The 14,681-nt window shown below is 57.6% G+C and overlaps 2 protein-coding genes across 19 annotated transcripts in view; both read right to left on the bottom strand.

Annotated features, from left to right (window-relative positions):
• TTLL4 (tubulin tyrosine ligase like 4) overlaps window positions 1-4,412 on the bottom strand; it is a 45,214-nt gene extending 40,802 nt beyond the window's left edge. For all 7 annotated transcript variants that reach the window (XM_043525405.1, XM_043525404.1, XM_037912364.2 and 4 more), the window contains exon 1: window positions 4,287-4,412. The gene's annotated coding sequence lies outside the window, so the exon portion shown is untranslated. The remainder of the gene's footprint in view (window positions 1-4,286) is intronic.
• Window positions 4,413-6,778: 2,366 nt separating this feature from the next.
• STK36 (serine/threonine kinase 36) overlaps window positions 6,779-14,681 on the bottom strand; it is a 37,558-nt gene continuing 29,655 nt past the window's right edge. For 11 of the 12 annotated variants that reach the window (XM_037912699.2, XM_037912698.2, XM_043525402.1 and 8 more), the window contains 5 exons: window positions 12,418-12,589; window positions 10,930-11,077; window positions 10,091-10,250; window positions 9,071-9,817; window positions 6,779-8,416 (listed from right to left, as the gene is read on the bottom strand). In XM_037912699.2, coding sequence (XP_037768627.1) covers window positions 8,270-8,416; window positions 9,071-9,817; window positions 10,091-10,250; window positions 10,930-11,077; window positions 12,418-12,589 — 1,374 coding nt within the window. In that variant the 3' untranslated portion in view covers window positions 6,779-8,269. Of the gene's footprint in view, window positions 8,417-9,070; window positions 9,818-10,090; window positions 10,251-10,929; window positions 11,078-12,417; window positions 12,590-14,681 lie in introns of those variants that run through there. The other variant, XM_037912700.2, reaches the window with a different exon arrangement.

Below are 14,681 nucleotides of genomic sequence, written 5' to 3' on the forward strand. Positions count from 1 at the left end.
CGACTAAAACCTCTCCAACGCATCATCAAGGATCTACAACTTATCCTGAAGGACGACCCATCACTCTCACAGATCTTGGGAGACAGGCCAGTCCTTGTCTACAGACAGACCCCCAACCTGAAGCAAATACTCACCAACAACCACACACCACACAACAGAACCACTAACCCAGGAACCAATCCTTGCAACAAAGCCCGTTGCCAACTGTGCCCACATATCTATTCAGGGAACACCATCATAGGGCTGAATCACATCAGCCACACTATCAGAGGCTCGTTCACCTGCACATCCACCAATGTGATATATGCCATCATGTGCCAGCAATGCCCCTCTGCCATGTACATTGGCCAAACTGGACAGTCTCTACGTAAAAGAATAAATGGACACAAATCAGATGTCAAGAATTATAACATTCATAAACCAGTCGGAGAACACTTCAATCTCTCTGGTCACTCGATTTCAGACCTAAAGGTCACAATATTAGAATAAAAAGACTTCAAAAACAGACTCCAACGAGAGACTGCTGAATTGGAATTAATTTGCAAACTAGATACAATTAACTTAGGCTTGAATAGAGACTGGGAGTGGATGTGTCATTACACAAAGTAAAACTATTTCCCCATGTTTATTCCCTCCCCCACCTCCTCAGACGTTCCTGTCAACTGCTGGAAATGGCCCACCTTGATTATCACTACAAAAGGTTTTCTCCCCCCCTCCCCACTCTCCTGCTTGTAATAGCTCATCTTATTTCTCCTTACAGTGTGTATGATAAACACCCATTTTTTCATGTTCTGTGTGTATATAAATCTCCTCACTGTATTTTCCACTGCATGCATCCGATGAAGTGAGCTGTAGCTCACGAAAACTTATGCTCAAATAAATTGGTTAGTCTCTAAGGTGCCACAAGTCCTCCTTTTCTTTTTGCGAACACAGACTAACACGGCTGCTACTCTGAAACCTGCAGGGTATAAACACTAAGGAGGGGAGGAATTATTTAACAGAACTGTCACCTGACAGGGGACAAAGGAAGGGGACAAATAGAGGGCTGCTTCTCAGGCATAACCAGGATCATTTGACAGTTACCTTCTGTGACGATGTGAAGCAGCAGGGAGGGGGGAGTGTTGACCTGGGAATGTGCCCTGGGGACGGGAGACCTGAGAGCCTGTCACCTGAGCCAGGAGGGGGAAGGGGAGGTAACACCTCTGCCCAGGAATGTGGACGGAGGCTGCAGCAGGGAACCTGCTCGGTGGGTTTAGTTTTCAGGTTGGGGCTGGGTGGAGGAACACAGGGAACCCCAGGGCTGGGGTCTAAGCTCCCTGCTCCCCCAGAAGGACTTCACTGAGGGGTCCTGGGTGTACCCACAAGCTCTGTTTTGGACTGTGTTCCTGTTGTCCAATAAACCTTCTGTTTTACTGGCTGGCTGAGAGTCTCAGTGAATCCCAGGAAGAGGGGTGCAGGGCCTGGACTCCCCCACACTCCGTGACACCTTCCCTACCTGCTGAATCTTGTCCAACTCAGACTGTAAGCTCCCTGGCGCAGGGACTGTCTGTACATGTTTCTGCTGCCCCTAGCAGACTAGGGCCCTGATCAGGATCCATAGGGGCCACGCAGTACAAATAATTCAATCCAGTACACAGGGGTGTAACTGGGCCAAGTCAGATTAAAGGGAAAGGAAAGACGCCGAGAAGTGCTGTAGCGTGTGGGGACCAATCTCCCAGTCAGCTCGTGTAACATTTGAAACTCGATTGGCTACAACTCTAGTGAGGATACAATAAGGAACAAACTCTCCCATGCTGGATGATCTAACAGGGCTTCCCCACCTCTGGCTACCCGGACTCATAGCCAGGCTTGAGGCAGAGTTCAGCAAAGATTTCTAGCCTATTCCGAGCGTCCCGTTCGGGTACAGCTCCCCTGGCTGAGTCACCAGTTCCTTCATCTGACAGCAGAGCAGCAAGCAAGGGCTCACATGAAGGCTGCTCAGCAGGGCTCCGTGACCTCAGCAGACTGACAAAAGACGCGGCCCCAGATGCTGCCTTCACATACAGCTGTGCAGCTCTCACTAAACCCTCGGTATCAGCAACCACAGTGACTGGTGCTGCCTAAGATCTTGGCGTGGGTGACGGGCTATCAGAGGACCCAGTCAGTCCCCCGGTGGCTATGCTGGCATGCACCCTGCTGTACATTTCTAGATTTATAGATTTGGAGGCCAGAAGGGAACCCTGTGGTCAGCCAGTCTGCCCTGCAAAACACAGCCCACGGACCCACGCCCAGCACTTCATGCATCAGGCCAGTAACTCATTCTGTCCACTCTAGATTAGACCCCCCAAGCAGGAGAACTCCTACGACTTCCCTCGGGCGGCTCTGCCAAAGCCTGATTCAGCTTCATGTCCGATTTCTTCCCAGCTATTCAGCTTGAAGGTTCCCTGTTCATTTCATCCCCCCCATATCACTCAGTGGGCTGGAAATGTAGCTGATGCTACCATAGCCCCCTAGCGCACACACGGCCTGGCCTACCACCAGGGGTTTTTCCACCTCCCTGAATGACACAACTGTGGGGACAGAAGCCCTCTTCTGTCAACATCACAGCATCCACACTGCGGGTTTTCTCACACCCCTGACCAACGTAGCTATGCTGACAACTCTGAAGTGCATACTAAAGCTACGTCTACACTACAAAGAAAAGTCAGCCAACTTACAGCCACCCCATTAATTCCTGCCGTAGCTGATGTCCATGCTTCCCTCAGTGTGCCGTCCTCGCTAGGAGAGCTTCCACTGACTGGAAAGGGGCAGCGTGGGGGGCTGAGAGCCAGGGATCTCAGCTCCTCACAGCTCCCCACTGGGAGCCAGCTGACCCCGTGGCTTCTTGCCTCCCTGCTCCCAGCCGGGACCCTGGGAAGCAGCCGAAGCCAGGAGCATGGGTGGCAGCCCAGCTTGGAGCAGAGATCGAGCAGCAGCCAGGCTCTGGAGCCAGGAATCAGTTTTCTTGTCAATTTCATGGGTCCTCCAGCGGTGCCATGAAATTGAGGAGACAGCCCCAGTAAGCAACACAGCGCGGCTCTGGTGGAGGTGGTTTTCTGAAGTCGGCACAGCCGGAGGAACGCTGTGCGTACACCTCCGCCGGTCCGTCCACAAAAGCTGACTGTTGTCGTGTAGACACAGCCTAAGGCAGGGAGGTGAACACGCGGCTCTTCACACAAAGCCAAGCTCGGCATTCGCACGCTGCAGAGGCTGAGGCCCGTGACCCGAACCCCAGCCTCTACATGGGAGGAAGGCAGACTCGGAGCTACTGACACCCCAGGCTTTGGTAGAGGGGGCGGGTGGCATTTCCTCAGCAGCCACCCTGCGGTAACCGTGAAAGAAGGGCTTGAAATGGTAATATCAGCAAGTGCCCAGGGCGCGTCGCACGCCCGGGGCCAAGCTGCAGGGCAGCGACACCGAGGGCACCGCTCCCTGCCCCGGGACCCGGCGCCTGCTGCCAGCCCCGTGCACGGAGCTGTGCCCTGGGGACATCGCGAGCCGAGGGGACAACGCTCCCCCCACATTCGGGCACCCAGGGGCCTCTGTGGGGACAGGACGAGGGGAAGCTGGGTCTCTCGGGTGGGGGAAAGGAGACGGGTCCCCTCAGCGCAGGAGAGGTGGTGGGGAGCCCGCCCAGGGAGGAGGTGGGACCCTACGGGAGGCCCCCACAGTGGGAAAGGAAAGGGGGAGGGATAAGATGGGGCTCCTCCCCCTGAGGGACCCGGCCTGTTGGCCCCTGCGGGAAGGGGGAGCTGGACACGTGGGGGGGAACTTGGCCAGGGGCAGGAACTGGACACGTGGGGGGCCAGGACCCGGCTGGGGGGGGGGGGGAATTGGACGCTGGACCCGCGAGGGGAGACCAGGCAGGACCTGGACCGTGGGGGGGGGGGAGGGGAGGGGAGGAGGGAAGCTGGACACGTGGGGGGTTGGGGGGGGGATTTGTCCCGCGGGGGGGGGGGGAGGGAAGATGGACACGTGGGGGGTTGGGGGGGGGATTTGTCCCGCGGGGGGGGGGGAGGGAAGCTGGACACGTGGGGGGTTGGGGGGGATTTGTCCCGCGGGGGGGGGAGGGAAGCTGGACACGTGGGGGGTTGGGGGGGACTTGGCCCGTGGGGGGGGAAGCTGGACACAGGGCGGGAGGTTGGGGGTAGGAGCTGGGCCCGGGGGGGGGGGAGCTGGACACGGGGGGGGGTTGGGGGGAGGAGCTGGGCCCGTGGGGGGCTGGGGCTGGACTCGCGGGGGCGGGGGGGGGGGACCGTCGGACTCACCGGCTCGGCGGGGCGGGCGGCCTGGGCCCCTCCCGGCTTCCTCCTGCGGCCCAGGACCCCCGCGCGCCGGGCGCCGAACCGCCCGCCGTTACCATAGAGATCCGGGGCGGGGCCGGAACACCACGTGTCCCCGTCACCGAGACTACAGCTCCCTGCATGCACTGCGCCCCATGGAACTACGACTCCCAGCATGCCCCGCGCCCCATGGGACTCCGGCCCCCAGCATGCACTGCGCCCCATGGAACTACGACTCCCAGCATGCCCCGCGTCCCATGGGACTACGGCCCCCAGCATGCCCCGCGCCTCCGAGAACTGCAGCCCCCAGCATGCCCCGTGCTAGCGAAGAGCAGGGCTCCCGGCATGCCCCGCGTGGCACAGAGGCCAGGGCAGGCACTAGCTGCCCAGGGCAGGGCTCCCAGCATGGCTCCTGCTGGAGCTGGGCTCGTGGCCAGCAGGGCTGATGGGCGACGGCTCCAGCTCTGGGGTCCGGCCCCCACAGCCTGCCAAGCCAGGGTTCGCTCTAGGCCCCCAGCCAGGGTTTGAAGCCAGTCAGTTGCCCGCCAGCACTGGCACCCTGGGTTCTCCTCCAGGATGTGCGTCCACACAGCCCCACGCCCGCGCAGTAGTCCCAGGGTCAGGCCTCCCAGCCGAACCCCCTACCTCGCGGCTCAGGATTCGAAGAGGAATGCCCACAGGGCCCCCCATTTCACAGGGAGGAGGTCGATGGGTTATAGCCTGCCCCTGCAGTTGGTCCGATACCCGCTAAGACAAAGCTGCAGCACAGAGCATCCCACTCCCTCTTCAATGCCCGCCTGCCTGTATGTGGCGGGAGCTCGAGGTGCTGGGGAACCTCTCCAGCTGTGCTAGTGGATGGGCACTCGAAGCAGACAGTAAAGCCACCGCTGGGGTAGAAGCTTATGGATTTATCTTGCCAGCAGACTGCAGGTCAGAGATGACAGCTGACAGCACGGGGCAGTACAGGAGGCAATGCACTTTCAGAGGTGCCCCACCTCAGATGAGACAATAAATAGAGCTCTCTACCACCCCAGCCGGGGGTGGGACCAGGTCAAAGATCACGATGCCAGTTTTCTAAAAGAGATGGGGAGAATGCCATGGTCCCAGCCAGCCGAATAGGCCTGAATGACCAAAGCCACATATGAGCCAGGATAAAGAAGCTAGAAAAAACTACCCAGCTCTGCCCTAGATGGGGATGTAGCACTTCATCTGATCAAACAAGCAGATTTCACGAAAGGACTAAGGGGAAATCATGCCTCACCGATCTATTAGAATTCTTTGAGGGGGGGGTCAACAAACATGTGGACAAGGGTGACCCAGTGGATATAGGGTACTTGGACTTTCAGAAAGCCTTTGACAAGGTTCCCCACCAAAGGCTCTTCAGCAAAATAAGCTGTCATGGGATAAGAGGGAAGGCCTTCTCATGGATTGGTAACTGGTTAAAAGATAGGACACAAAGGGTAGGAATAAATGGTCAGTTTACATAATGGAGAGGGGTAAATAGCAGGGATCTGTACGGGGCCAGTCCTGTTCAACATATTTATATATGATCAGGAAAAAGGGGAAAACAGAGATGTTGAGGCAAAATGTGGAGACGATACAAAATTACTCAAGATAATTAAGTCCAAAGCAGACTGTGAAGAGTTACAAAGGGATCTCACTGAAGTGGGTGACTGAGCAACAAAATGGCAGATGAAATTCAGTGTTGATAAGGGGCAAAGCAGTTCACAATGGAAAACATAATCCCAACTATACATATATGATGGGGTCTAAATTAGCTGTTACCACTCAAGAAAGAGATCTTGGAGTCACTGTGGATAGTTCTCTGAAAACATCCACTCAATGTGCAGCAGCAGCCAAAAAAGCAAACAGAATGTTAGGAACCATTAGAAGGGATAGATAATAAGACAGAAAATATCATAATGGTGCTATGTAAATCCATGGTATGCCCACACCTTGAATACCGCATGCAGTTCTGGTCACCCCATCTCAAAAAAGATATGGAACTAGTTGCCAGGGGATGTTGTGAAGGCCAAAACTATAAGGGGGTTCAAAAAAGAACTAGATGAATTCATGGCAGACAGGTCCATCAATGGCTATTAGCCAGGATGGGCAGGGACACAACCCCATGCTCTGGGTGTCCCTAGCCTCTGACTGCCAGAAGCTGGGAGATGACACAGATCACTCTATGATTGCCTGTTTTGCTCATTTCCTCTGAAGCACGTGGCATTAGCCACTGTTGGAAGATGGGCAGGATGGACCATTGATCTGACCCAGCATGGCCATTCTTATGTAGACTCTTGCAGGGCCCCAAGGAGCCACAAGTTAGAGTATCTGTGATCTAGACTTTCGCTGCTCTGGAACGTTTTTCAGGGTAAAGCTCTTTGGGATCCCTGGAGCCCGATACATGCTGGCCACATACCAGTTCTGTTCATTTCTTTAAGGGATCCACACACGCAGCAGGAAGCTTTCCCAGGAAGGGAAGAGCCGTTTATTATAATAAATTATAAACGTAAATGCAATAGTACAAAAAATGAATCCAGAAAAGTGACTCCAAACCAACATCACACAAAGTCTCTGTTATAAAAGAGTCACTACAAATGGCTAGAAAATGCAGGTAGGATAAGTCCAGCCAAGGCTTCTATGGACACCCAAATACCACTATGAACACATCGGATCGAGTATGTTCAGACCCACAACATTGAGGTGGTACATGGAACCTCAGGGAGGAAGTGCCTGGCACTGCCCAAATGCGACCCCTCTGGCTGATTAAGGAACGCTAGCAGGTTCCGCTGATGGCACTTGACTGTCCAGTTCTCATCCACAAAGGCGGTGGGTTCCAGCATGATGGAGCACATAGATTAGGAGAAACCTTCAGACTTCAGTCAGAGCCGCAGAGTAGAATCCCCACCACACACTCCACGGATAACAGGAGAACCGAACCCGTCTTCATGAAGCTGAGCCAGAGAGACAATCTCCAACTTCACTGCAGAAGAGAAGCCCTCAGCAGCTGTGAACAGAATCCTGGACACACCATGAACTCCAATTCTCCTGGGAATCTGATGCCAAGTCTGGCTTGTATCACCTGGACCCTGCAGTTAAACTCTGGAAGTGTAGGGTGAAGGTAAGTATGTGGAATGTGTCCTGGAGAGAGTCCCTGAACCATCAAGGCTTGGTGTTGGGTTTAGTCCATCCAGGGTCTGGTTCAATTAAATCTGATCTTGCTGGAGCTCATTCAAGGAGGATGGGGAGAGATGGGGCACTTCTCTGGTGGGAGAGAGACTGATGTGGGGAGAGGCCAAAGGCACACTGGATCTTGGGGCTGGATCCCCTGCATGGCTGAACCTAGGTGACCATAAGGTACATCTCAGTAAGCATGAGACCCCTTTTTGAAAGCTGGGTTCTTTAGGTTTGGAGGCTTCTTCCCCGGAAGGTGCCTGGAGTCAGAAGAACCTCTAAGTAGAAGCTAGACCTGGTTGGATAGGATTCAGCCTGGAAACGGGGTTGGGTTCATTCATTCCAAGGTGCTCTTGGAATGAAATGTGGTGGGGGTGGAGATAGTACAAGATGGAACACTAACCAACGTCTGTCCCTGGGGAAGTGTGGGGGGCACCAAATTTGGGTTGGAGAGATCTCTACGAAAGGACAGGAAAGGGAGTTGCTGGCATGATCTTTCTCAGGACTGGCAAAGAGGGGTCTCATCGGAGAGCAGGGGTCCAGATCAAGAGAAGGAGGAGTTCTGGTTTCTTTCTCTCACACACCGTATTTCACCCATCTCTGTCTTTATCAGATACGTTTCTTGACCAACTGTTGTCAGGGTGGTCTCCCCCGACTCCACAGGGACCTGCCATGCTCAGGCACTGCGTTGGTCTCAGGAGATGGGGGTGGTGTCCCCTGTATTCCGGCACAAAGTGTAGTCCTCAAGAGGCGGGTGGAATGGTCTCTCCCAGAGCAGAGACCTGCTGTTCTCAGGCACTGTGTGTTGGGCGCAGAAGGTGGATGAGCTTCTTGCAGTGATGAGCTGAAGACGGTCGGGGCCTCCCATAGGAACTGGTCTGAGCTTCGCTGATGGAAAGTGCCAGCAGCTTCTCGCTGGCCTTGAGCGACACGAGCACCTGGAACCCAAAGGAGACGACACTCACCACACAGCTAGCCTGGGCTGTGCTGTGTGTTGCCTTAGCCACGTTCTCTGCCAGGGGGCCCTGCCCCATCTACCCTCTTTGCCCGTCAGTCTGCACACATCTCAAAGCCTAAGGTCCAGCTTTCTAGGCAACATGTGGAGCTCAGAGCACTTCACAGAATCAGGATGAGAAGATGGAGGGATGGGCCTGAGGGTTCTGGATGCAGAGGGAGGCTGGATGGCGCCTGGTGCAGGAGCATCATTTAGGTTGCCCCCTGGGGCATGAGATTGCCACCCATCTTTCCTGCCCCAGGGGCACGAGATTGGACTCCCCATGGGAGGACAGCCGGGAATTCCCAGATGGTGGTGGTGAGGGGCACTGGGCCTGGGGCACCATCACCGCAGTCTCCTGGAGCTACAGGACTCTGGTGAACGACCAGCATGTGGGACGTGGGCACGGTGTGAAACCCCCCACTGCCACCCCTTAACAATAGGCTGGTGCGAGTGGCCGGGCCCACAGGGAGGCAGAGGTGGGGAGGGAACCGCAGGGGACAGGCCTGGCCGGGGAGCTTCCCCAGGCAGGAAGGGGGATGGATCCTGCTGAAATTCGCCCCTGCCCCCCACTGAAATCTGACCCGGCGCTCCTGACCTGGTGTATCTTTGGCTGCTGGCTGACGGACCGCAGTGCGACCAGTGCTGCCTCCTGCACAGCTGGCTGGGAGTCGTGGCAGGCCACTTCCAGCAGGAGATGGGGGGCTCTGCTCTGGATCAGCACGTCCCCCAGTTCCGCTGTCTGCCTGCCCAAGTTCCCCAGAGCGGAGGCGGCATTACACCGGGTTTTGGCCTGGGGGTCGCTCAAAAGCCTCACCACGCCGGGCACGGCTTTCCCTAGGGCGTGCGGGAGGGAGCCGTCCTGGTAGGCAGCGTTGCCCACCGCGAAGCTGGCCGACCTGCGCACGCTCTCGTCCTGGTCCGACAGGCGCTCCAGCAGGCGCTCCAGCAGGCCCGCCCGGCTCCGCAGCGCCCGGGGGAAGTCCTGGTTGTGACGCAGCAGGTTGCCCAGCAGGCTGCAGGCCTTGGCGCGGATCGGGTGCTCCTGGTGGCACAGCAGGTGGCTCAGCAGCTGGCAGGCCGAGTCCGAGCCGCCCAGGATCTTCTGGAGGAAAGGCAGGTGAGCAGGACAGGCCCGGGCCACGTGGGTCAGGAGGGACAGGAGGTCCATTGTGAGCAGAGGGCTGTCCGAAAGCAAGATGGCCGACAGGAAGGCACTGGCGGGGTCCGAAGCAGCAGCCACCCCCACCAACTGGTCGATGACCCGCTCGTCGGACAGGACCAGGTGGCACAGGAGGCTCATGGGAAGCGCGGTCTCCGAGAAGGGCAGATGGTGGCAGCAGACCTAGAAGTAGGAGAGATGGCAGCTGCTGAGAGGACTCGGATGGACCAGGGCGGTGTGAATGGAGGGTCTAATGGAGACAGGCACCACAGACAAGAGGCAGAAATGGGAGCAGAGGTCCACAGGGTTCTGCTTGGCATGCGGGGAGCAAGTGGGGTGGGGGGGTCGCGGAGAGAAAGAAAGGGCACATGGAGTCCAGACCGAGAGCCTGGGGCCCGTTCATCACGGCTCCAGAGCCCAAGCCATGGGAGGGAGGGAGGGAGCATTCCTGGGTACCTGGAGGAGATGGGCGGGGATCTCGGCGTCTCTCAGGGCCTTCATGACCCACCTGAAGGTCTCAGTGTCCACGTCCAAGGAGAAGGGGAAGCAGAGCAGCTGGCAGGCCTGGAGCACCACAGCTGGGACCAGCTCGGGGTCACCGTCCTCCCCCACCTGCCTGGGGTCATTAGAGGGGTCAGAGAGGATCAGATGGATGAGCCCCGCAATGCTAGGCCCAGCAGGGAGGTCTGAGTGGTTGTACTGTTCCTCAGGGACCATCGGTCCACACTGCGCCTGAGTGGGGCCATCTGCAGCAGGCACACACACGCCAAGAGGGCAAGTTGTGTCCCAGCTGCCCTTAGATTCCGAGATTCCAAGGCCAGCAGGGACCTCTGTGATCATCTGGTCTGACCCCCCGCAGAACCCAGGCCAGAGACCTGCCCCCCAATCACTCCCAGAGCAGAGCTTTTAGAGAAACACCCAGGCTTGGTGGAAAAACTGCCAGTGATGGCGAATCCACCACAACCCCTGGGAAGCTGTTCCCGTGGTTCATTACCCTCCTTGTTAAAAACCGACATCCGATTTCCGGTCCAGCTTCACTGGACTGTGTTAACCCTTTCTCTGCTAGACCGACGAGCCTGTTCTCACATATTTGTTCCCCATGTAGATACTTAGAGACTGATCAAGTCGTCCTTTGATAAGCTCCATAGACTGGGCTCTTTGAGGCAGGTTTTCGAAGCCTCTTCTTTGCACCTCTCCCAGTTAGCGTGTTCTCTAGATCCCAGTTCCCCTTGGCACCGCCAGTCATGAAACCCCCAAGTCCCGCCCAGCCAAGCTCCTGACTGGCTGGAACTCACGTCTGCGCCAGGTGACCCAGGAAGTCGAGGGACAGCAGCTTGGGGAAGGTTGCCATGATGACGCTGTCGGGGTGGGCGAGCTGAAGAAGGCACTGGTGAGGCTCTCGGGTGAAGACGAAGAGGGCCAGGCTGAGGAAGAGCGCGGTGCCTGCAGGGGATGGGAAAATTGGCAGACAGGTGAAATGAGGGGTGAGCAATGAGTCTTGCCCCTCCCCGTCCCACACTGTCCTGGTGCTGGGCGGGTTCTGGGGCAGCCAGGCCGCTCCATCTTGCCTCGCAGGCATGAGGCAGAGTGGGGAGTGCTCCTGCGATCAGGTCTCCACTCCTGCCCGAGACCAGGCAGAGCCAGGGAAGCGTCCGTCGAACCGGGAGACTCCAGAAGAGCTGGCTGGGAACGGGCCTGAGGCAGGCTAGCGACCCTGACTGTGATCTCCTGGAGACGGGCCTGCTGAACGGCAAGCAACCCACCAGGGCTCAGCTGTCCCCTCCTCTCCAGAGCAGCTTCCCTGTTCCTCTCCTGCCCCTCCCAGCACGGGCAGGGATGCCAGCCCCACCTTGACAGGAATCGAGGACGCGGCGTAGGCCGGCGCACTCACTGGCCCCTGCGGCTCCCTGGCTGAGGTCGCTGCCCCAGGAAGACAGGCTGCCACGTTCGACTCAGTCTGGATGTCTAAGACACCCACCACCGTGGTCACCAAACACCAGCCCGGGCCTCAAAGGCCCATGTTAATGTCCCAGGACGCCAAGAGGGTTTTAGAGACCTGGTGAGGGGGCGCTGGGTATAATCTAGCTACTAATAAACCAAGAGACCAGACTTCCGCTGCCGCTGAGGGAAGGGCTGAACTCACGAGAGAGGCAGAAGATGCTTGGGCAGATCGTGTGAGACACGTGAAAGGCTCCACACCGAGACACAAACCGTCAATTGAAGTTCTAGCTAAGGCACCTATTGGGCCCCAATCATGGGGTATCTGAGCACCTCACAGGCCCCTGGGAGGCAGGGCCATCATCCCCATTGGGCAGCTGGGAAACTGAGGCGCAGAGAGACTAAGTAACAATCTCAGTCTGTGGTGGAGCTTGGAATGGAACCCAGGTCTCCTGAGTGCCAGGCTAACCATTGTGTTGTCCTTCCTCATATTCTTCACCCTTCAAAAATTCACCAGCCGGGCTGCATCTGGGCGCACGTATGAGTCTTCAAAGGAACCTGCCACAGGAGATGCTAATGGGGTCGGGCGGGCCAGAGCTCCAGGCTGAGGGAATCCATTCATCTCAGTTGTCTCCATGGGGATTAGCAGGTGAGGAATCTTTGCTTCCAGCATCTCGAGGTGAAGAGCTGCCCTGAGTGAAGGAAGCAGCTTCCACCCCTCGTGGGAACCTGCACAAAGTACCCCTGTAGCAACTCCCAGATGTGGGGGATATTTAACAGCCAGAGGGCATTCTGGGATGTGTAGTTTTAGGCCACCGGTGAAAGTGACATTCCTCCCTCCCTACCTTGAGGAGAGACGAGGGTCCAGTCTGGCTCCGGAGTGGGCTGGCCTGGCAGTGGCTCCTCGCCCTCCATCACCGGCTCATCGGTGGCCAGGTGGAGCACCATGGCGAAACGGTGCCAGGCGACGTTCCACAGCTCCGAGCTGGCAAACCCCCGCACCGTCACCGTGTCGCCCTGGCGGAGGGAGAACGCCTGTCAGTGCGCCATGCCGCATGGGGCGGAGTGCCCTCGACCCTCGCCACCACCAAGGGGCCAAACCCAGAGTCCTGTAGGCAGCTGGTACTCCCACAAAGTAAGGGCCTGGCCCAGTGGGAGCCAGGGTGGGGTGTCAGAACCTCACCAGATTGGACCACAGCCAGGGGCTCAGACTCTTTCAAGGCCACATCACAATAGAGAGATGGTCTCATGGGCCCCCCCATCCCATTCACTTGCCTCCACCCCCCTCTGACGGGCCAGCCCCCAGCCCCTGCCTCCCCTCCCACTGGCATCTCCAGCAGCTGCTCCCCGGGCGAGTCCCACGACTAGGGAGTTGGGGGCCCTGCCTGTGCCACCTTAAAGGGGCTGGAGGGTCAGAAGTGCCAAGCACCCCGCTTTGAAACCCAGGCCCCCTCAGGGAGACGCCCCCAGATCATGGCTCGCTTTGGGAATGGAGCTGTCAATGTGCTGGGCGTTTTGTCTCCTGGTCTCACTTCACTCCTCTCCCATGGTCCTCCTCCCCCACTGCACCACTCCCAGGGCCATTCCTCTCCCGCTGCGGGCTGGCAGCTCCACACCCATGGGTGGCTCCAGTCCCTGGAGGGAGTTTCAGTCTGGGGCTGGCTAGGGACAAGGAGTGAAGGGCAAACGTGGTTGTCTGGCTCACTGCCCCCCAAAATGGACCCGGCTGAGGGGTCCTGTTCACTGTACCTACAAGCTCTGGTTTAGATCATGTTCCTGTCATCTAATAAACCTTCTGTTTTACTGGCTGGCTGAGAGTCACGTCTGACTGCGGAGTCGGGGAGCAGGACCCTCTGGCTTCCCCAGGACCTGGCCTGGGTGGACTGGCTGTGGGAAGCGCACGGAGGGGCAGAGGATGCTGAAGGCTCTGAGGTCAGACCCAGGAAGGTGGAAGCCGTGTGAGCTGTTTGCCCTGCAGACTGTCTGCTCCCAGAGAGGGGACTTCCCCAAAGTCCTGACTGGTTTCGTAGGGAGCAGTTCCCAAGCATTGCCCAGGGACTCCGTGACGGGGGGAAGAAAGCTCATGTCAGCTGGCCACTCCCACGTGTTCTCCCCACACTTCTCTCCAGCACAGCCGTTCAACTTCCTGCTGAGTCAGGGGCATCTGGACTTTCCTGTAACATTTTCTGGAAGCCTGTGTGTGCCCCAGTTTCCCCCATATTTGCATTGTTACCCTGAGTGGGGGAGGACTGTTTGGTGGCAGGGCAGGCTAAGAGACAGGTATGAATGGTGCGTAGCTGGCTGAGCCGGGACGGGTCATTACAAAGGACTGGCCGACCCCGCATCAATGCAGAATCCATGAAGCCATCCCCAGGCCACTGACAGCCACCAACCAACGCCCCAGAGGGAGACAGATTTCCCCACCTCCCAGCAGGGAAGCAGAGCCACACCCCAGCTGGAGAACAAAGGACCTGGAAGGGATGAGGCAAGAGGGGGATCAGAGCTGGCGGTTGGAAGGAGTCAGGGCTCTCGCCTGGGATCCCTGGGGTTCGCTGCAGCTTGGCTGGGCTCTGGGCTGACCAGAGTGCTCTAGGCATTATCCTTTACTTCTCTCTGCGTCCAGACGACTAACACACCCACCTGTCGAGACAGCGCTGGGCGAGTCACTGCAAATGCTCAGCGAGGTGCACTGATCCCTGAGGTGCGGGCGGGGCTCTGTCCCCACTGAGCAGAGCTCACGGGGTGAAGCAGGAGGGCTGGAGCCGACCCAGGAGGAGGAGTGAGACCCCATGGGGGTCTGGCACATGGAAGGGGCTGCTCCAAGAGACTGTTCCACAGCTGGGGGCGTGTGACGAAGTGGGACTGTTCTTAATGTTTCCTCTGAATAGTGTGGGGGTGCCTCAGTTTCCCCTAGGCAGTGGTGGGATAAGGGTGTATGATCATTGCAGAGCCCTAGGGGGCAGGTGTGTGCAGGAGTCTGGACACAGAGAATGGCCGACACCCTGTTTCCTGGCAACTGATGGCCTGGCCCTTCCCCCCTGCAAGGTGAGAGCTAAAGGGTTGGAAACAAAGGAATCAGGTGACCTCCTGGCCCGGGAAAGGGGCAAAG

Source organism: Chelonia mydas, chromosome 11, assembly GCF_015237465.2.
Source record: "Chelonia mydas isolate rCheMyd1 chromosome 11, rCheMyd1.pri.v2, whole genome shotgun sequence".
NCBI lineage: Eukaryota > Metazoa > Chordata > Testudines > Cheloniidae > Chelonia > Chelonia mydas.